General features: G+C 44.7%; 1 protein-coding gene across 1 annotated transcript in view; it reads left to right on the top strand.

Annotated features, from left to right (window-relative positions):
- The first annotated feature begins 5,170 nt into the window (after nt 1–5,170).
- Nucleotides 5,171–22,980, top strand: part of GLIS1 (GLIS family zinc finger 1) — a 216,480-nt gene continuing 198,670 nt past the window's right edge. The window contains exons 1-2 of the mRNA XM_090271629.1: nt 5,171–5,230; nt 5,388–5,685. Coding sequence (XP_090127755.1) covers nt 5,430–5,685 — 256 coding nt within the window. The 5' untranslated portion in view covers nt 5,171–5,230; nt 5,388–5,429. The remainder of the gene's footprint in view (nt 5,231–5,387; nt 5,686–22,980) is intronic.

Here is a 22,980-nt window from a genome sequence, read left to right as displayed (position 1 = left end):
TGTCCAGGAAGCAAAGGTAAACACAAAATGGTCAGGATGGGACAGATCATGATAGAGATCCCGGTGACGCAGCTGATTAGAGAGCAAATATCTAATCTAATGAAGTAGCAGATAGGAAATCTTTCTGAGGCTCAATTCAGAGCTTTGGTTATAAAAATGCTTACAGACCTAACAGCAGATCTTAAACAAGGCTGGGAAGGAATGAAGGCTAGTCCTGCTGAAATGAACAAAAACACATATGAAACTAATGGTGAGGGAAAGAAAACCAGGGATCAAATCAACAACTCGGAACATAGGGAAGGAACAAACAGTCAACCAGTGCAGAAAGAGGAAATGAGAAGTGAGGAAAATGAGAAAGGGCTCAGAAACTTATTGGACAGCTATGAGTGAGCCAACATCCGAATCATAGGGCTGCCAGAAGGTGAAGAAGAAGAACTAGAAATTGAAAAATTATGTGAAAAATAATGAAGCAGAACCTCTCTAACTTGGGGAAGGAAATAGACTTACAGGTCCAGGAAACACAGAGAGTTCCAAAACAACTGGACCCAGGGAGAACCACACCAAGACACATTATAATCAAAATGTCAAAAATTAAGGATAAAGAGATAATCTTAAAAGTAGCAAGAGAGAAGAAGAGAATTACATATAAAGGGTCCAAATAAGACTATCAGCTGATTTCTCAAAAGAAACTCTGCAGGCAAGAAGAGAGTGGCAAGAAATATTCAAAGTAATGAAAAGCAAAAACCTACAACCACGATTACTCTATCCAGCGAAGCTCTCATTCAGAATTGAAGGTCAGAGAAAGTACTTCCAGGACAAAGTAAAACTGAAGGAGTTTATCAGATCCAAACCACTGTTATGTGAAATGTTAAAGGGACTTGTTTAGGAGAAAGGGGATCAAAACTATGAACATTAAAATGAAAACTGTATCACAACAACCAACAACAGAAGCTAGGAAATTGAAACAAAGGCAGACTAAGTAGGCAATGAGAATTGGAAAAGAATTATAGGTATGGAGAACATTATGGGGGGAGGTAAGCAGGGCAGGGGAAGAGGAGAAAGAGGGGGAGATGGTACAGGAATTAAGAAGCATAGTAGGAGGGAGTGGAGTAGATAGGAAGATGTTGAGAAGAACTATATGCACAACCAATGGGCATGGACTAAGGGGAGGGGGGGTCACTGGGTGGAGGGGAACAAAGGGAAAAGTAATTGGGACAAGTGTAATAGCATAAACAATAAAGCATATTTAAAAAAGTGTATCTTTGAGTTATAAACTCTAGAAATGGTGGGAGAAGTTGGGTATTTCATTAGTCATCATCATCACCTCTTATTTTCTGGTTGATTTTTCCACCTTTTAATTGAGTCTCCACAAGTCTTGGTAGGTCAAGCACTATCATTTTTATTTGGCGGGTGAAGTACTGAGGAACCAGAGATGGTGACTTTTTTCTGTCCCTCAGCTTGATAATATCAAAGTCACAACCATTATAAAAGTCATTCTATGGACTTCCTTCACTGAAAGCCCTGATGTTCAGTGAATGAATCCCAGGCTTTGGATGCAGGTAGGCACTTTTTTTAAGTTTAATTAAATTAAAAAAAATTTAAGTATATTTTATTCATTATGTTATTACAGTAGTCCCATTTTTTTCCCTTTGAAAACTTTTTTTTATTGCAGTGAAATTCACATAACATAAAATTAACCATTTAAAAGTAAATGGCAATTCAGTGGCATTTAGTATACACAAAATGTTGTGCAACCACCATCTCTATCTAACTCCCCCCAAATTTACATTTTCTATAGGAAATCTATACCCATTAAATGGATACTCCCCATTGGTCCTTCCCCTAGTCTTTGGCAACCACCAGTCTGCTTTCTGTCTCTATTCCTTTACCTATTAATGAAAGTCCGTATAAGTGGAATCATACAATATGTGAGCTTTTGTGCCTAGCTTCTTTCACTTAGCATAATGTTTCTGAGGGTCATCCATGTTATAGCATGTATCAGAACTTCATTCCTTTTTATGACTGAAAAATACTCCATTGGATAATATATATATACCACAATCTGTTTATCCATTCATTCATTGGTGAACATGTGGACTGTTTCCATAGTAATGGAGAATTGCTGGGTCATGTGGTAATTCTAGGTTAATTTTTTGAGAAACCATCAAACTTTTCCACAGTGGCTGAACCTGTAACATATGAGGCTTCTAGTTTTTTTCACATTCTTGCCAACACTTGTTATTTTCTGTTTTTTTGTTTTTGTTTTTTCTTTTTAATTATAGCCATCCCAGTGGGTGTGAAGTTGTAGTTTTGGTTTACAGTTCCCTACTGAATAATAATGTTGAGCATCTTTTCATGTACTTGTGGCCATTTGTATATCTTCTTTGGAGAAGTGTCTATTTAAGCCCCTTGCTCATTTTTTTTTACTGGGTTGTCTTTTTGTTGTTGAGTTGTAGGAGTTCTATATACTCTGGATACCAGACCCTTATATGACCTGAACGATTCATAGGAAGGAGTATGAAGATAGATAAGACCCACTCATTTAAGTTCCATAGCATAAGAAACATCATATACAAAGCTATGAAGTATATTAGCCAGCATTGGAACTTTAGAAGTGGGGGGGGGGGTGGAAAACCTGGTGACATGTTGAAGGGGTTGGTAAGCTACTCTTGCTTCTTTCTACCCCTTCCCCTCCTGCCATAAAAGTAGGAACAATCCCTGGACAGAGGCAAGATCTTTCAGATGCCCTATGCAGGCAGGCCTTGGCACTTGGCTTTTGTATAATGGGTGGGGTTGGTTGATACCTTATACCTATTAGAGACATTGTGGCTGGTATAAGAGGAAGAGCACTGGACTGGGAGTCTGGAGGACTGGATTCCAGTGCCGACTGCCACACATACCGTACTTCTGGGCACCAGTCACATCCTCTATCCTATGCATGTGGGCTAGGTCTAACTCAATCTCCAAGGTCCTTCCAACCATTATTGCTCTCTAATGTAAGATTCTATATTTAATCAATTATAGGAAATCAGATTTTAGGATTCTGTGATTCTAAAATCCTGTTTTTTGAAGATTCTGGGGGTGCTGCTTAAAGTATATTACTCTGTGCAGAGTCCTATGTTGTGAGACCTGTCCATATACATTTTTCAATTTGAGACCAAGGCCAAACAAACCAGACCCCTCCCTTCAAAAAATGTGAAGCCATCGGGACACTTGGAGCCCTCCCAAGTCACCAGCAAAAAGTGCAGAGGAGGCATGCCAAGATGAAGTGCCGGGACCATCTCAGAGGCCTCGCTCCATCTGCCAGTAGCCTTGGCAGATATGCTGGGCCTGGGTGAACAATGCTTTTTTTGCACAGGAGGAAAGAGACTCAGAGAAGGGAACTGAGCCACTGCTTCCAGTTGCCCTGAAGTCTTGTTCTTTGTCCAGTGCTCTTTCTACAAATTGGGTAGGGCTCCCTGAGACACCGCTGTCTGTGAGGGGAACTCATAATGCAGGGGATCCAGGTTTCAGGCTCTGCAGGAATTTAAATGAGTGGGTCTCAATCTCCAGTGCTGTAAAGCTCTCCTAGGAGCTCGCTGAAATTCTAGGCACTGCGGCCCCACCCTGAGATAGATTCACAGACTCAGTTGGAATATTTTCTAGTTGGGATGCCGGATTCTGTTTTTGCTTGTTTGCCCTTTTTCCTTGGGGCTTGAGACCCTCTAGCCAGGGCTTTTTTTTCCCAGTGAGAAACACCCAAAACAAACAAATCAGAAACTTAAGACGTGATTTGAGAGCCCTGGGTTCAGATCCCAATTTTGCTTCTAATTCGCTGTGAAATCCGCGCGAGCTCTCAAGTGAGTGGGCTGAGTTCTTCAAGAGAACTTCTAAAGAGCTTTTACATCTATTAACCTCCCCCTTAGGTTTCACCCTTCCCATTTGAGAAGAAAACTGACCAGGGACAGGGGAAGGGTCCTGCCCCAGCCACTAGGAGAGACGGAGGCAGAGCCGGGTTGAGCCGGTTCTCCTGACGCCCAATTCTTTCCGCCGCCCAGGCCGGGCCAGTCCCAACGACAGAGCCTAGACTCTATCACCCGTGGCGCCGCCCCACGGGCCTGGCCCACTCTGGCGCAGGGCGGCGGGCAGGGCTGGGCTTTGGTTGCTACGGCCTGTCAAACGCTCAGCGGAGCCCCGCCCTGACCCCCCAGGCGAGGAGGCCCCGCCCTCGTGCCATGATTGGGCTCCACGAGGCAGCCTCAGAGAGTCAGTGGCTAGAATGGCTGTCAGGCAGACTTTGGCCCCGCCCTTATTCCCACCCCCGGGTGCCGCCAGGCAGGACGCAGCGCGGTTGCAGCGGCGGCTGCGGGGGTTGTGGCGCCAGTAGAGGCGCGGCCAGCCGTGATCCCCTCAAGCTGCTGCGGCCGGTGCTAGGTGAGAGGAGGCGCGGCCCTTGGCGCTCGGAGGGAGCAAGCGCATGGGTCAGATATCTGGGGCTGCTGTCCCAGCGATGCTCAAATCTAAAGAGCTTTGGGGTGGCACGGGTAGCACCAAGTGGGAAAGGAGAGTTTGGGGGTCTCCGGGCCCTCGGTCCAGGAGGCTCTGTGGAGGAGGACCCAGCGCACGTGTGTGTGGAGTGTGAGACAGTGCGGCTGCTAGTGTTGCTCAGTGTCTGAGAGGATGAATGAGAGAGTAGTTTGCGGGGTACGTTGTGTCCCCGAAAGGGCAGTTGTGAGGATGTGTGGTGTGCGTGGGAGTGTGCGTGCATGGGCGCTACTGACTGCGGGTTTGTGAGTGCGATGGGTTCAGTTTCTCGGCTGCGCGTAGAAGTGTGCGAGTCTTGGTGTACCTGTGATGGGTTTGCCTCGCGGGAGTAAGCGCCCATCTTCGGACACCCATTTAGACTCCCAATTTTGCGGCTTAGGTGGTGGTGGGTGAATCTTGGAGGGTCTGCGCCTGGGGCCCCTGGGTGCGCGATCCCTACGCACTGCCTGGTCCCGGAAGGTCCCGAGGCCAGAGCCCTGCCCCAGGAATCCTCCTTGCCGCCCACTCCCTGTCTCATCCAGTGCCGCACAGGCGCTCTCCCTTCTCCAGGCCTCAGTTTCCCTATTTGTCTAAGGAGGGCTGCTCTCAGTGGGGATGTATTTGGGTGTGAGGTGCGGGGGATTCGGGGAATAGGCTGTGGCGGCCGCCGGCTGGGACCCTCTACTCGCCAGGGAAGGAAGTGCGAGCCGCTCCTGTGTAGGATCAGGTGGGTTTGTCAGGTTGGGCTCAAGTGTGGTGGCGCTAGCCCATTTTACAAGGAGGAATAAACCGGGGGGTGGTGACCTGCCCAAACCTCAGCCCCAGGACGAGAAGGGAGGCCGCTCTCCTCATTCTAACGCTTTTGTACTGTCTCCTCTCCCCAGGAGCCCGGCGTGACCCCCATCCGTGCGCCCCGCTCCGGCGCCATGCACTGCGAGGTGGCCGAAGCGCACTCAGACAAGAGGCCGAAGGAGGCACCCGGTGCTCCCGGTCCCGGACGTGGGCCCGCAGGCCTCAGCGCGCACATGGCCTTCAGGGTCACCGTGAGCGGTGGTGACTGCGGGGACGGGGACCCTCGTGACCTGCTGCCCCGACCGACGGCACCGCCGCCCAGCGCCCACGACCTCCTCAGGCCCCGGAGCCCCCGAGACTATGGCCGGTCCAAGGCTGCCGCCGGGAAGGGTAAGTCTAGCCTTGCCAACGTGCGGGCCGCGAGTGTGAAGCTATTTGGGCTGCCTGGCGTCGCCACCGCACCCCTTTGTAGGAATCCACCCGGAAACTTGGTGGACCTTCCTCCGAGGTCATCAGTTTCTCTCCATTCGTTTGCTACTAGTTTGTCATTCTAAAGTGATGCCTGTTTAGGAAGCATCCAGTTTAAATTCAGTATGCCTATTTTGGGAAAATGTGTCTAGAAAGGTCAGATTACATAATTTTGCTTATGTATGTTTCTGATAAAAGTTGTGTGAAATTTGTCAAAATCTTATTATTGGGGTGAATAGCCACTGGAGTGTCTCTCTTTTTGAGCTGACTAAAGGCATATTTTGAAGTATTCCCATCTCCCTAAATAACAAAAACCAGAGGCCTTCAGCAAGACCCCTCCCCTCTTGGGATGTAAGTTTCCCTATCTGTCCAGAAAGGAATTAATTATACCCGATGATTTCTGAATTGCTGATGGAAAATTTTATGAATCTATGATATAGCTTGAGTCAAGTTCTGAGTTGAAAAATGGCTTTTCTGTACTTGATGCTTCAGAAGCATAGTCTTTGGTAAAAAGTTACTTTGCAATATTCTTCCTCTATTCAGTGAGGCTAGTGGGTTTAAGGTATAGGCCCCAGTGCGGTTTATGGGCTCAAAGTCAGTGATGATGCCAGGGTTCTCATGAACCTGTTCTCATCACAGTTAATTATTATTGAGCCATTATTTATAAGTTTCATGCTGACAGATAATTAACCAGAAATTCGGGAAATTGTTAAGGTATTGTGTTCTTACTTCTCTCCCACCCTTTTCTACCCCTTGGAGAAAAAAAAACCAAGGCTTTGGGCTTTCATTATTTTGGCGTTAGGGACCTCTTGGTTCTATTTCCAGATGCTTCTTAAGGAAGACAAAAAGTTTCTTTTATCACGTCTTTAGCATCAGCCCAGCAATTTAGAAAAGGCAGGGCAGCTTACTTTTAGAGATGAGAGCTCTTTCTGGGTGAAAAATACCCAACTTCCCAATTCGGGGACTGGCAAGATGAAATAAGTGTAAACAGTTTTTTTTCCCCCCTTTTAATAAAAACACCTGACTTTGTAGGAGGGAGCTATTTCTTATCGTTTTAAATGTCAGTCTTTTCCAAGAGACAGAGATCATATTTTAGAGGAAAGATACAGAAAAACCACCTTTAGAGTATTATTGCTGGATTACACATAACGAGGTTCTTTTGTACTAGAGAGAGAAAGACGTGCTAGGCAGCAAGATGTGAGTAATGTTTGCTGCCCTGAACTCCCTGGCTTGCCCCTCCATACACAATTCCCCCTTAAAAAGATATGCTCTTGCAATGTTTTGGATTTTAAAAAATCGTAGTTGTCATCTGAAGATGGAGTCTCCATAGACCTAGTGAATGTCTGTCAAACATAGCTTTTTTTCCAAGCTGTAGTTAGAGACCTTTCATCTAGATGCTTTGTGTATGATCTCTCACTTCCATTCCTCCAAGCCCCAATTATTTTTATCCATACACCTTCCCCCCAGTGTCTAAAATATATCTTCAAGTTAAGATTGTATTTGGAAAGGACAGAAGAGAATAAAGAGTTGGGAGGAAGAGCTACTTTCTTTGAACCGTAAGAGTAACTTTCTGGTAACGCTTTTTGTAGAGGCTTCTAAACTGTTTTCTTTACAGCCTCCTGCCAGGCTGGTGGGTAGGATTTATCACATCCATTTGAAAGATGAAGAAACTGAGGCCTGAGGGTGGGGAAGTGTCTCCTGTGTAAAAGGCTACCCAGCAGGTCTGGGTCGTGTTTTCTGGCCAACCAATTACTCATGGACCTGGGCTTGAAGAGGTTTCTAGAGGTTTCTTACCCGGCGTCTGTCCTGTCTATGTGAGCAATTTCTTCCTCACAAGTGGCCTGAGAGAAAACCAGAGCTTTGGTTCGAATGCCATAAGGAAGCAGCACCTTGTTATTGTCCTTATTCCCATCAAAATATTCCCTAGACCATGTAACCCTTTGAATGTTTGGCATTTAGCTTCAAGTCTGAGGCTTATTGGAAACAGACAGATAGAAATACCAATTGAAAAATATTTATTGACTATGCTGGAAATTGTTAGACCCTGGCATGGATGATCTGTGGGACCTTGGGGGAAGTTATTTCACTCTCTGAGCCTTAGTTTCCTCATTTATAAATCTACCGGGAGACTTACTCTGAAAGACTGAGAAGAGCATTAGTGTTACAATGTGAAAGGGCTGCCTCAGTGCCTGATTATTTGGGGGATTTACTCTTATAATGTATTAAATGTTCTCAACTTCTTAAAAAAAATTTTTTTTTTTACTTGTTGAATTTAGAGAGAGAGAAACATTGATTTGTTGTTTCACTTATTGATGTATTCATTGCTTGATTCTTATATGTGCCCTGACCGGGGATCAAACCCACAACCTGGGTGCGTTGGGTCAACTTTTGGTTTTTTATTTGCATTAGAGGTAATAATGCTTACCTCCCAGGGTAAATGAAACAATGCTTGTAAGAATGTTTTATGAAAAATGTAGAAGTATTTAAAAAAATTAATTCATGCTAAATTAATTAATACCATGCTAGAGTCAGTGACAGTTGAGATAAAGGGAATGGTGCAAAGAGAGAGAAAGGTTTGATTTTTAAAATGTTGAATGTGAAGAACACTAACTGGTGTGCTAGCCAGGGGAAGCTGAGAAGAGCCAAGCTTCAGGTCTTTTGTGGCCACTGCTGCCCAGTGACTAGAGAGAAGACCGTATTGCTTGCTCTGGAATCAGGTTTCAGATGATCTGTCTTCTGCCGTGGGCAGACCCTAAGCCGAGGCAGGGAGCGAGCTCTTGAATCCGGCAGCTTGTCCGTGAATGTTGAGGTCCTCTGTGTTTCCAGATCTGGAGTCAGGAGGCACTGGGGATGGTACCACGTCATGGACTAGCATTATCATCATTTACAATAAGAATCACGATCTGTTTATGGCAGAGTCCCGTTTATCCAGTTTCCAAACAGCTGGAAAGGCCAAATTACCAGATGCTGTGTTTTTCTTTTTTACTATTAAACACCCGACACTCTGCTTTTGGAAGTCTTGACAAGGAAAGAAGGTAAACATCTGGGCTTTATGGAGGCGGTCAGCTTCGTGGTGATGGCCTGATGACTCTTGTTTCCCGTGCACAGAGCTTTACAGTTTTCAGTGTGTGTTCCCACACACTGTCTCATCTGCCCTCATGTCAGCTGTGCTTTGCCTATCTTGTGGGCTCTTCCGGGAGAGCAGATTTGGAAGCGCTTCTTAGGCTGTAAGGTGCTGGGCAGACACTAGCTCTTATTACTACGATTCCTGTTTTATAGATGAAGACATTAAGGTTCAAGGATGTACTCAAAGCTACAGACAGCAAGTGGCAGTTTTCAAGGCTGCCTGTTCCAAATATTTGTTTCTGGTTCTACAACTTGTACCTTCTACATGTGTGTCTTGTCGGCCGAGAGCTGGTGTTTACCACGGCCTCCCAATTGTTCTCAGAGAATTTAAAATATTCTTGCTTTTGGTATTTTTTCTGTATTGAATCTTTGCAGATTGGTAGGTAGTATCTATGCCATCATTAGAAAATATCTTAGTTTACCAGATGATTCTGTTTGTCAGAGTTGCTGTTACAGACCGAACCAGAGAGTAAGTGCATTTTTTAATTCACAGAGACTCACTGGGCCCTTTTCACCATACATTGAGACAGGACACATCCTAGCAATGAAAAGGGACCTGATGATCATGACAAATGTGGACTCTGCCATTATTAAACAGCTGTCATTACATGGCTGTAAATACCAAAAAGGAGTCACCCTTGTAACTAAAAAAGAAAAAAAGCTAGAACACACACGCACACCTACGTTTTTGAAGAAAAACACAAAGGGAAAGCAATTGTAGGTTGTATACATAGACATTAGGGACTGCTGGTGGCGAGTAAACGTGATGGTTTGGTGACATTACCTGGTAGAACTTCTTCACCTCAATCAGAAGCCACTGTGATGTTCTGGGGAAGCTTTGGAGGGGCTAGCACATCCATAACAGAAAAGTATGAGTTATTTTGAAAGCATTTACCCCCTCTGGCTCTGGTGGGCAATTTGCTTGCATTTCATCCATTTTAAAGTGCTGGTCCTATGATCCGGAAATAATCAGATCCAAATTTTTTCGGTGCTTGAGATTTCAAATAAGGGGGAGAAAAACCTGCTGGCCAAATGTCAGGCTCAGTGAGACAAAGAGACACATGTATGTGTGTGTACACATATGAGATAGCAACATGTTGGGTCTACAGTCGTAAGAGTTACATCTCCCACAAATTTTTATAGGCATATAGTGGAAATATAATTCCCAAAGATTCCCTAAGAATCTTGTTTCGCTACAATTTCTCTCCTTGTTTTGTCTCCCCAGCTCTCTAGAAGCTAAGACTTGGCGGGCAAAATGGAAAAGGGACCATCATATGAGATTGTAATTTAATTTAGGCTTAATTGTTTCTGAGGCCTCAGGACCCTCTTAGCTGTGGAATCATATTGATAAGCTGTGTTGCTCTGTCTGTGATTAAAACACATACATTTCTTTATACTTTGTGGTTTTCCCTCGCACTTCTCCTGAAAAAAGCCCAAACCCACCCCATCTTTGAGTTATTCATCTCCCTGTGTTACATTTGTGTAAGAAGCTAAGTGAGCCAGCGTACTTATTTTTACAGTGTGTTAAAATCCAATTACAGGCATAAGTGCACAGCGAATCATTAAAAACAAAATAATATTCTTATGTTCTTCTGAATGTTGCATAATTATCATCATTTTCTTTGGTTTTATTTTGTGGAGTTTGTCCAGCATCAGAGAAAAGGGGAGAAACTAAAGTTTGAAATAGGGTTTGCCATCCCCTTTTGGGTAGGGTTAGGGAAAAAAACAACGAGCAAATAAATACCAACTTTATTTGTAAGTTGACCAGTGACTCTGGCTAACTGTGGCTTTTGTACAGAGAGGGTAATTCCCTTCTTTCTCTCCATTTTCTTGGAAGAGAATTCCTTGTATTGATGCCAATATGGTGGTATTTCAACCATCTCACCTTATATCTATCATTATATTCGAAGTTAAATTATAGTGTGTGGTTTGCTAATTATTTTTCATGGTCCAGATTTTATTTACCATTAGTTTGGACCTAAAGAGTTGTGTTGGTTCTTTTGGTGGGGGGTAGTTTATTTTTGCATTTAAAGAAACAAAGAAACTTAGTGCAAGGAGAAGAATAAATGAAACAAACTCTGCCATGGGCTTTGAAAAATTCAACTGCCTAATGCAGAGAGCACAGCTGTAGTACCAGGGCCAGGAAAACGAGCACACTCTGAAATATTTGTGCAGCTCGCCTTCACTGTGCTAATGATTCTAGCAGTTTAAAAACAGACTTCTTGTTTATCAACAGCGGCTGCCCAAATTAATAGTTTACAATGAGGGGGGAAAAACAAAAACAAAAACAAAAACACCATGCTTTCAACATTAGAAGCAAAGTCCGGGACTGATAACTGAGTTACTGAGTAAGAAAAGCAAAAGCAAAAAACAAAAACAAAAACAAAAAACCACCAAAAAAAACTCCTCCCCAACCCTCCCCCCTAAAAAAAACAAACAAACAAAAAAACAAACAAAAAAATGGGGTGGGGGGGATATTTTGTGATTTCATTGGTCTCCCAAAGCCTTATTTATAAGAAACTGAAAGAAAACAGAGGCTTGGGATGGGGTGAGGGTGGAGAAAATACAACCCTAACCCAATGGTCTTACAGTTTAAAGTCACTTAAAGCATCTGTTTTTTCTCCCTCTCCCTCCCACCTCCCCCTAAACTCCAAAGGGTTATTCCTTCAGAAGGTTTCTGGTGGGTCGAGGTGGATTGTGTTAGCATTATGAGCTATGTTTTTAAAGTCAGCGTTTGAGTCAGATGCACTGAGAGGAGACCTTCAGCCTGCTAACTGAATAATGCATTTCCTGTATGGCCTGAATTTATTTGGTGGTTATGGTTGAGTCTGGCTGGAGTGAACAAATTCACCATTGTATAGCCTCAGTGCATGTGGCCCATGCCCTTTGCTTTGAGCCTCGGTTTCTGCATCTGCAAAATGGGAAGCAGTTCAATGGGATGATCCAGAGTCCCCTCCTGCTCTGATATTCCAGGATTCCACAGGAACTGGGCTGGGAAAATCTGTAAGGACCTACGGCATGGACAGAGGCTACCTTTGTCTCAAGTCTTTGACCTCTCCTTGGAACTCTTGACTCCTGAAGCTGACCACAGAAGGAACAGAAAGAGAGAAGTCAACTAATCTTTATTGAGTACCTACTCTGTGCCAGTCCAGGTACTTTATAATTGTGACTACACTTAATAATAACAACCCCATGAGGACAGAAGGCCTTATTGTAATTTTACAAATGGGGGAACTGAGGCTTGGAAAGGTTAAATGATTTGCCCTAAAAATGAGCTACTATTTAACCCCTTGAATGCCAATGTCTCTGTGAGCAACACTGACAAATTTTCCCAAAAGTGCCAGTGTCACTGCCAGAAACTCTTTTTTTGATGGCTATATGTAAATAACAATGGAATAATTCATATTTTATGTTTTTTCTCTTTTTTTTTGTACCTCAGGTTATATATTGATACAATTTTTTCTCATGTTGATCCAAATTCCAAATTATGCATGGCACTCAAAGGGTTAATTCAGAGTGACTCACTATGCAAGCAGTAAATAGTAGAGCCTGGAATTTGAACCCAGCTCTCTCTGACAGCCAAGCCGGTACTTCTCCTTACAGCACAGTGCTGTTAAGGATAGCCTTTAAAATCCAAGCATTGGCAAGAAGTCCCTGTGACTGTAGAGTGTGCCCTGAATTGGGGGGAAAGGCAGCAGAAGGCCACAGGCTGGACCAAACGACCATTTCCTGGAGTAGCACTTCCTGAGTTTCAGCTAACAGGCTAAGACATGACTTCAGGGAGACGCTCTACTTCCATTAGGGCTCTTGCCACTGCCCTACTGCAGAAATGGGGAAAGGACAGTGGTCCCAGTTCTGACTTGGGGCTCTCAGGCAAGTACTCTCTGAGGCTATGGAGGGGCCCCCTAGAAGCATCCCTTTTCAGAAGCAGTGGCACCCCCCCCCCCCATCAGTTAAGGCGGGTTCTAGTCCCTATTTGAGTCTTTCATGCAGTTTGGAGAGGTTCCTGTCCCAGGCCCTGATTGCAGCCTTCCTTCCACTATTTCTGAGGACATCTGTTTGGAGAGAATTTCTCATGATCCCCAGCACACCTGGCGTGTAGAATGCATGCTTCGCTGGGCATGGTTGTTTGAAATCTATTAAATAATAATTTCATGTTAAACCCTTGTGGGATGAAGAAGGGCTTGGGAGGGAGAATAGGCCAGAGATCAGAGTGAACTTGAGAGTTTGTAGGAAATGGGTGTTTTGTGTCAAATGACGAACCAAGGACCTCCTTTGGAAGCAAAAGGCTTTCCTGCTGGTTTGTGTTTATGGCCTTGCATGAGGGCAAGTGCATAGGCGCGTATGTGTGGACATTCCCAAGGAATCACAAGTATTCTGAAAGTGAAATTGCAGGAGTCTTTATTGCCCCAGGCTTCTCTGCCTTTGGATGTGGAGGCTGGGTCTGAAAAAGAGAGTAGGAAGAAGTATCAGGGTGTCCCTGGTTGCCATGTGGCCCAGCCTCTTCCTATTTGTGTCTTTTTAGGAACAAAATTACTCTTTCAGATATTGTTACTTTTGTTTTTAAATAACAGGTTTGATGGAAAATAAGGCTTTAGCAAGAAACCAGGGAGTATTATAAACCTGACTTAAAAAAAAATACAGATCCCATTTGCTGTTTTAAGCTCTCCGGAGGGCTGGAGATTGGGTTTATTTTGGAACGTTGCTGGACTATATGAATTACTTCTCTGAGGCTTGGGTATTTAATACCTAGTAGACGTTTGTGTAAGAGCTGATGATGTATTTTGCCGACTTTCCAACCCTGTAAATAAATTACACGTGCCGGCAGAGGCTGCCAGGTTCCACTGTGTCAAATGAAGCTTAATTTTTATCCCAAACCACTTAATACTTTTGTCCTAGCGAGTCGAGTAGGGAATGTTACAGGGTTCTGCCCGGCAGCGGGCCTGTTCCAAGATGCAGACGGCTTCACACGCCCGTGAACAGGCCTCTGTGGATTCATCGATCTTGACACAGTTTTCAGTGGTTAAGTAGCTTCAGCGCTCTCAAGTCGAACCCTCCAGGCAGAGAATGATAATATAATTTTAAGTATATCGTAAAGATGAAACTCAATCGCTTCCACTCCCCAAACCTGTTTCACTCCCTTTCTCTCTGGAGATATCGGCCGTAATGGTGTTTTTAATCTCCAGATCGCCCGTGCATTTTATCTTATTTGCGTGCAAAGCCCAGGTAATAACATTGGCATTTCCAGTGTGAAACAAAATAGGGTTTCTAATTTGGAGAACACTATTAAATATTTCATGCTTCAACCAAACTCAATTCTTTTTTTTTTTTTCTATAATAAGTTTAAATATTAATTCTCTGGAATGTCAGATGCCTAAAGCTAGGCATTTAGTGATCTGTAGTTTCAAGTATCTCGAACGTTTATGAAACAGGATATTTCTCTGGGAGGGATGAGTAGTATGTTTCAGAGATATCTGAATTCAAGGCAGTGTCTTCTGATTTACTTTTTAAAGGGAAAAGGTCATAAAATAAGTTGCTTTATGTGCTGAAGGATTAAGTGGCTTAGGCTGAAATAACAGCAGAGACTTTACTATTTTCCCCTGTTATATTTTAACAATGCTTTTTGAGGGAGGGAGTGGGTCATTTTCCCGCCTGCTTGTCTCCTCCCCCATCACTCCCACCCACCCCTCAAGCCAGATGGCTTTAATTCTAACCAAATCCCACACTGAGGCCAAATGATTGATCAAACAGTCATTTGTACTTACGTAGCGCTCTTTGTGAGAATATCTCTGCATTGGAGCTTCTTGCTGGGGCAGGCTCATCTTTGGGCCTTCAGGTGGTTGATTTCCAGCAGATCCAGGGGCTTGGAGAGGGTGGGTGGAGAACAAATATCCCAGACCTTGAATCCTAGTAACTCCTTGCTTAAAACCTTTCTGTTACTTCCCATCCCTGACAGTAGGGGTATACAGGTTTTCTAAATGCAAGGACAAAAATATTCCCTTGTCCACATGATAGCAGTTACGTTTTTAGCATAATAAGGTTACTAGTTTAAGAGCTCTTTTAAATAGATTTACATTTTATCAACTGCTCACATTTGTAGAGACATGGGTTTGTTCTACAGACAGTTTTGGTGCATGCTTTAACGCTCTCCCCTGAACTACAACTTGGCTCATGGACTGGCAACCAGTTGGTCAATGGGAAAAATCTGAGCCTTTTTATCTGGCAGTCAAGGCTTTCCTGCTGGTCCAGCTAATGCCTGCTTGGCTTGTTCTCAAGCAGTATCAGACTTTTCCTTATGCAGCTCCAGACCTGGAATTTTCTCTTTACGTGTCTTTCTATCCTTATATTCTGTGACCCTTTTTAAAGTTATCTTTGTGCCTCCTTACGTCATTTTTAGAACAAGTTGGAAAATAGTGAATATTCATACATTCATGTTTGTACACTGGTTTCCAGTATCAGGTCTGGCACAAAGTACACACGTGAGAAGTATATAGGGTGTTTATTGAGGCTGTGGGTATGGAACCAAGCCACTAGTTTCAAATTCTGGCTCCAGGTAGTAACTTGGGAATCTTGGGCAAGTTATTGAGCTCTTTGGGTTTGATTATCCCTATCTGTAAAATGGGGGCTATATAATAGTAATGATCTCAAAAGGCTGTTATGAGGATGAAATGAGTTAACACATGTACATATAAGTGCTTAAATACAGACTTTGGCACATGATAAAATGCTCAATTAATGTCGGGGTTATTATTATTGTTATTGCTACCCTTTAAATGTTTGGTAAACAAAACCCTTGTAAGAGTCTTCTTTGCCTTCCTTTCCACCAGACTCCTACTTATTCTTTAAGACCCAGCTCAAGTGCCACCTCTTCCCAGAAGCCTTCCCTTTCTTCCTAGGCCAGGTTATGCCAGAGCTCTGGCACCCACAACCCATAGCCTTTCTTTTGCTATAGCAATGGTCACTCTGTGGTGATTTTCTGTTTACTTAAGTGTCCTTGAGGATAGGGGCAGGGTCTCATTCTCCCTGCGCTCCATGTGCCCAGTACAAGGCCTGGCTCAGAGTGGATGTCTGGGAAGGTTGGGAACCTGGTTCCTGCCCTTAAAGAACGTGTAGTCTGCAAAGGAGGAGCTGAGTTTTATGTTCTTTTTAAAACAAGGTTGAACACACAGTAAGTTCTCAGCACACATGAGACTCCAATAAATGTGCAGTGAGTTCTCACATGCAGACACAGTCATATTCTCTTTCTAGCATCATCTTGGGGCTCTTCATAAATGAGGTCTGAAGCTTGCTTGTGAGGTGACCTTGGACAAGCCTTCTCACCCATCTGGGCCTCCTTTCCCTTCCCTTCCTTCCCCCTCACTTCTGGGAAGAGTTGGCTTCAGTGATTATAGACCCTTCTTGGTTGCAAACCTTCGGAGCTGCCAGGCCAGGCCAGGTGGAGCTAGGGGCCTGATGGCTGTCCCAGTGTGATTGCACACCTGCCCTCCCTTCTAGGCAATGTCCCAGGCACTGTAAAATGTGTCTTGTCTTGTGGTTTAAAGAGCATATATTGGTGGTTGTAACACATCTGACCCAGATTTCTCTAAGATGAAGAACCTTGGGTCAAGTATTGGAACTGAGAGCCAGGACCAGCTCTCAGCAGCCCTCCTGGGGTGGAGATTGAGGTATACAAATCTGGATCCCCACTCCAGGACTGGCTTAGGCAGAGCCCCCAGGGAGATTGTGTTGGCTTCCTGGCTCCTCTCCAGGCACTGTTGTGGTTTGAGCTTTGTAAACTGAAAGCTCCACCCAAATCTTTATTGTTCATCCAATTTCCCTTTTAACAGATGGGAAGACTAAGGTTCAGAGAGGCCATGGTACTTGTGCAAAGGTGGCCACATAGCTTTTGGAGTCAGAATTGATTTCAGATCCCAGCTACACCACTTGTTAGACCTTGGGCAAGTTCTTTGAACTCTGATCCTCGTTTTCCTCATTGGAGGATATTCATAAAATGGAGATATTCCTGTCTCATAGAGTTGATCTGGGGAGCTCAGGGTCAAGCACGTAGTGGGTATGTAACAATGCTGAACTGTTATTATTGGTCTTACTGGATGCAGAGCTGGGACTAGGTCTCTAGCCCTGACTTCATCTGATGCTATTTCTCCTTTCCACTGCAGTACCCTATTCTCTTACTCTGATTCACCCCCCCCCCTTTTTTTTGGTATAATGAAAAGAATAAGTACTTTGGGGTCAGAGAGACTGAGGTTCTAATCCCAGTGCTGGAGGACACATCTGACTGGCTGGCATTTTGGCTTAGGGCCAGGGGAAGGTTAAGAGCGGTATCCTTTGCCGAGGTGGGTGTGGACTGCTTAGCACAGCTCTCTGACAGGTCCTGGCTGGAGTTCGTCCAAGGCACTCAGTTAGCCTGTGGTGGCTCTGGTGCCCAGTGGGAGGGGTTGTTTGTGGTACAGGCCTCCCCTCCATCTCTCGTTTATTGGGTTGGGAGTTGCCTTCCGACTTTACTATCCAGCTGAATTACCTTGATTGTCGTCGTAGTCGGCAGCCGTCCATCTCGAGAGACGATGGTGTAGCTTCTTAAGAGTCTATCTGCACCGCCGAGAATGGCTGTGCAGTCCGACTCGGGAGTGACACGGTATCTGTCTCCTCCCGTGTTGAATCGACATCTTGCGATGACGCTGGAGTGTCCTCTCCAGTGAAGCTGAAGCTACAGAGCCTGGGCAGGGTGATATGGAGGGTCTGCTGTTGCCCATGCAGCAGACCCCCCCCTCTCTTCGCAGCTGAAGGATCCAAGGGAAAGACGGAGTCAATACAGCTTGGCTTCAGGTGCGCCGCAGGAGTTGCCGGTGTTGACTACAACGTCAAACCGCCTTAGGGACTCCGGCTCCGGATTTTCTGTCGGGGTTTACTCCCTTAGCCTTTCCCCTGAAGAGGTATGCCGCAAGGCAGCGGAGGTTTTTTGGAGTCAGAGTTTTCCTTCTCTGATGTGCCCTGACTGGAAGATCGAACCAGCGACACTTAGCTCGCAGGCCGACGCTCAATCCACTGAGCCAAACCAGCCAGGGTTACCTTGATTGTACCTCCCAAGTATATCTTGGTGTTTCTGTTCAGCTTCCCACTTTCCCATGCTGGCGGCCTGCTGTAGTACCACAGTGACTTCCATTTGTTGAACCATGCTGTGAGTAGATACCTCGTCAAGCCATTTAATTCTTCCTATATTTACTCTCTCTGTGTGTAGGGATAAAGTACCATCAGCCTCATTTTGCAGATGAGAAAAACTGAAGCCTAGAGAAGCTAAATAACTTGCTCAAGGTTCTAGAGCTGATAGGTGGGAGCTGCTGGCCTGTCTGACTCCAGGATCCTACCCTTTCTCACCTCCTCTGTGGGCCTTCTCTCAGGTCCTCTGCACCTCTGCTGCATTGGGTCCAATCTTATCCATTCATCATAGTTGAGAAATTGCCTCCTCTGGCTAGAATTACCATTTCCCGCCTTCATCTTCTCACTGTTCTTTGTCACTTTTCTCTCATGGAACAGTCAGGTATTAGAGATGCTTGGCTCCATGTTTTTCTCCCCAACGAGACTGTGGGCTCTTTGGAGCAGGATTTATGATGAACAGAGATCTCTGACTGGCAGAGGGAGTGTGGACCAGAGAACAGAATGAATGCAGAGCCCCAGTCGAATCAGTCTGTCCCTCTCCAGTCAAGGTGCGCTTCCTGGGTAGTCCCCTAAGCAGATTTTCAGGACAGCAACCAAGAGTGGCTCTGTACTTCAGAGCCTCAGTTTCCCGTTTATAAAGTGGTGAGGATGATCCCTGCTCAGCCAACTGTCAGGAGCATATGGGATGAAGTGTGGGAAAATATCCCGAAAACAGCAATGGCTGCTCCTGTGTGGTTGTTGCTTGGCTCATTCATCAATATGTATGGAATGGCTGCTGTGTCTCAGGTATTGGGTTGGGCCCTGGGACACTGAGATGGGTTGACAGACAGTCCTGGTCTGCACAGAGTCTGGAGGGCAGGTGGATACTGGGAGAATGTTCCCAACCTGGTGGGTCCTCAGCCCTCCTCTGTGCAGCTTCACCACCTTATCTCCGGGCTCACTGTCCTAGCAGGCTCCTCGGCTCCAGCCAGTCGAAGCCTCGTGACCTCGGGCAATCTCACTGAACCTTGGTTTGCCGGCTTATAAAATGGAAATATTTGCTAGCTAGCTTCCCTTGCAAGGCTAGTGAGAGAACCAGTGTTGTCGGGGTGGGAAAGGGCTGACTGCTGGGCCTCTGGGGACAGTGTGCAGGGCAGCCCCCTCGGGACACTGGCCGTGGAGCCGCATGGGTTAGTCAGTTCTTTTTTTGCATGTGTTGCCAGCCAGTTCCTGCGTGCTTAAGTTTCCTCTTGGAGGGCATGCCCTCTCCCTCTTGTCTGTGGCAGTACAGGGCAAGAGCTTGCCTTTGGCAGAATCTTCCGAGTCTCTCCTGTTCCAGCCTCATGCTCCTCCCTTTCCTCTTTTTTCAAACTTTCATTCTCTCAATTACTCTGGCTGCTTATGCGCTCAGAATACCGCACAGCTATTTGCTAGGGATTCAGGAGACAAGTAAGTTTCCATTGTGTGATGCTGGCCTCCTCCTCTTCCTTCCCCGCCCACTCATTTTAGTGTCCTGCAGTAATCATCTATTGAGGCCTGCAAGACACTGGATTATTTCTTTTTTAAAAATTGATCATCTCTGTAATCCTATAACCACCCTGTGATCTGTGTGTTCTTATGGAAGAATTTATAGTTATTTAAATTTAAATTAATTACAGTTAATTAATTCACAATACAATTAATTAATTAAACATTCAGTCCCTCAGTCATACTAGCTTGTCACCCAGTGGCTACCATATTGGACAGAGAAAAATATAGAACATTTTCTTTACCACAGAAAGTTTGGTTGGACAGTACTAGTCTAGAATATCATTCCTTAATTTACTAATTTGTTCATTTCCTGGAGCCCTATCATATGCTAGGTTCTATGTATGCTAGTCTCTGGAGAAGTAAGTGTAACCCGGCCTGCCTTCTGCCTTGGGGAGCATCCAGTCGAGAGGACAGGCAGATGGACATACCAACTTGGAGTTGAGGCCAGCATGCTGGTTACCAGGCCTGGCTCCAGGGTCTATCCTGCTCTCAGACAGCTCACATTCCCGCAGTGATGAGAGAGAGCAGAGCGGGCTTCCTTGAGAGGTGACATTTGAGTGGCCTGGCCCTGGTGGGTGGATTCTGCTGGTTCCCGAGGGCAGCAGCCCAGGGAAGGCAGATGGTTCATGCAAGTACATCTCTGCAACTGGCATCGGGATCTGGGCTCCTGACGGCACCCTGCACAGCTGCTGAGACGGGATGGGTTCCTGACTTCCAACAAAGTTCTTGGTCTTACTCCTAATCCTTCTTTGCAAGGTGGCTGATCCTTTAAAGATAGTTTGATTTAATAATCTTTCTTTTTTCCACTTATGTGTTACATATTCTTTTAGAAAATTTGGGAACTATAGAAGCCTATAAAGATGGAAATAGTATTTGCTCATCATTTCACCCCCCAGTAATGACCACCATTTACATTTTGGTACATTTCATTTCAGTCTTTTTTTCTGTGCTTATCTGTACTATTTAATATATTTTTTATATCATTGAGATCATTCTGAATATAAAGTCTTGTGTACTTATTTTTAAACTTACATAATAAGCTTTTCAAAGTTATAAAAGTTATTTGTAACCATTCAAAAATATATTACGTTAATAAATTTGTTAAATTACTTTGAATAGGTGATACATTAAAATGGCTCAAAATTGAGAAGACCCTAAAAGTCTTCCTCTTCTCTTTTTCCCCCTGTCTCCGGTCCCATTGCTGGAGGCAACCACTAATGCTTGTGTTTTTGTCTGGCCTCTTAGAGACTGTTTATGCTCACACAAACAAATATATACATATAACCTGTATGTGCGTAATACTTAGGACTTTTCAGCTTTCCCCCTAGTATAGATAATGCGGCAGTGACTATCTTTATACAGTCATCTTTATTTGCACCTTTGATTATTCCTTAGGATAGATTCCCAGAAATGATAATTACTGGGCAAAAAGGTAGTAACATTTGACACATTACCAAATAGCTCTTTAGAAGGTTGTACAGATTTTCACAACTGCAGGTGGTCTTGGAGAATTTCCTTTCTGGCATCTTCACCAGTTTTTCCAAAATAATTTCCTAAACTGAAGGTGGAAATGATATCTGGTTATCATGCCATTTTACATTTATTTATTAGTGTAGTTGGATGTACACGAGCCCAGTGTTGTGTGTTGATTCAGAGTTCATAGCTTCTCTTTTGCAAGTTGCTGTTCATGTTGGGGTCTGAATAATTTACTTATAAAATTAAAAACTTACTGCTTTTAAAGTGCTCCTTTAAATAAAGAATATTAATGCTTTGTTCTTCATATTTGTTGCTAATATTTTTATGAGTCTACTGTTTAAACAAGTTTAATGATGATTTTGAAACAAAACTAAAAATTTTTTATACAGTCATTTTTCCAAGATTTTCCTTTGTCATTTCCTTTATTGCTTTCCTTTTGTTATTCACCAAGTTCTGTTTTTTTCCCTGTTAGTACTATTTCACGGAGCTTGTTTTATTAACATTCTAAAAGTAAATTTTTATTTTTAGCAAAATAATGCTAAACATAATTGTTAAGTCACTTATGCTATAATACTTTAAAGAGACTGGCTCCTTCATTGTCACACTGAAGGCAGCTACCTTCAACCAGGGAGGTCCAGCTCTGGGGGCGCAGCTGTGCACCCCCCTGTGCTGGACTTGTGCTGCAAGGGGCCCTGCCTTCACACCACTTAGTTGTCTTCTGTTGGTATCATTTTCCGTCTGTCTCAGTTACAAAACTAAAAACAGTAATGGCTAAACGTGGTGTTTACCATGGTCCAGTCATGCTCTAAGCACGTTATAAACGTAATTTCTTTAATCCTCCCAACTACTTTATGAATGAATTATTGTTATTCCTGATTTGCAGATGAAGAAACAGACCAGAGGAGGAAAGTGACTTGCTGGTGAGTGGTGAAGCCTTAACCACTAGGCTACATGGCCTCGTAGTAAGGCTTATAGTGCTGTTTCTGGACCAGTTTTACTGACTGTGTTCTGGCTTCGTGTTAGGATAGACTCCCCAAGCACCCCAGTTCTTATCTCACTGGCACTGCTCCTCCCCTCCTTCCTGCTCTGGTTGCTGCACAGGCCTTTGCTTAGGCCAGTGCACAGGCCAGACTGTGTAACAGGATGCCACTGTGGGGATTTGCTCTCTTGGCTGAGCCCCAAGACAATAGGTATTGACAGTAGGCTTTGGATGCTACCTTCTAAAGTGGGACCTCAGGTGCCTAAACTAAACTCCGGTTTTGAGATCTTTACCCAGCATACGCTTTGAGAGTGTAAGAGTGTTGAGGTGGAAGAGACCAAAGAAAGGACTGTGAGAAAGCTGGGGGTTCCCCGCACCAGCACTGCCTTCTCTTCACTCAGGTGAGAAAGGCTCTAAGAGGCCCACTCAGAGAGCTGGGCACAGCCCCTGACGCTGCAGGAGTGGCTGAAGGAGTCAGAGTGGAGAGCTGTGGCCGGAGCCCCTGCCCCATGGCAGAATGAAGAGAGGCAGCTGCACTGTTGCACTGTGATGGGGCAGAGAGTTGTGTCTGGCAGTTGTTTTCAGAGCTACCCACCCTGCCCAAGAGGACTTTATGCCAGGCAGAGGTGAGAGAGACTGGAGTTGTCCCATGGGATGCAGTGGGGTGGGGGGTGCCTGACAATGGGGTGATCTCTCCTGGGAACCCAGAGAAGTGGGTTCAACATCTGAGGCCTGAGAGCTGCCATGGTACCTGGCAAGTGAGCTTCTTCCTGCTACTCCAGGAGACAGAGTAAGGAGACTGGAGACATTGTCCTTCCACCCCGCCCAGAGTCCCCACCCTGACGTGGGCTGGAGCTGGGGGATGGGAAAGACTTGACTGCAAATGACGTTTGGAGTTGAGATTATTAATCTGGATGGGACATCTTAATTATTAAACTGAGACTGTTCTCGGGACTACAACTGTCTGGAAGATG

The sequence above is a fragment of the Furipterus horrens genome, unplaced genomic scaffold, assembly GCF_987537825.1.
Source record: "Furipterus horrens unplaced genomic scaffold, mFurHor1.1.pri manual_scaffold_3, whole genome shotgun sequence".
In the NCBI taxonomy this organism is placed as follows: domain Eukaryota; kingdom Metazoa; phylum Chordata; class Mammalia; order Chiroptera; family Furipteridae; genus Furipterus; species Furipterus horrens.
Note: the sequence above shows the minus strand (reverse complement) of the source record. Positions and strands in the feature narration are given on the sequence as shown.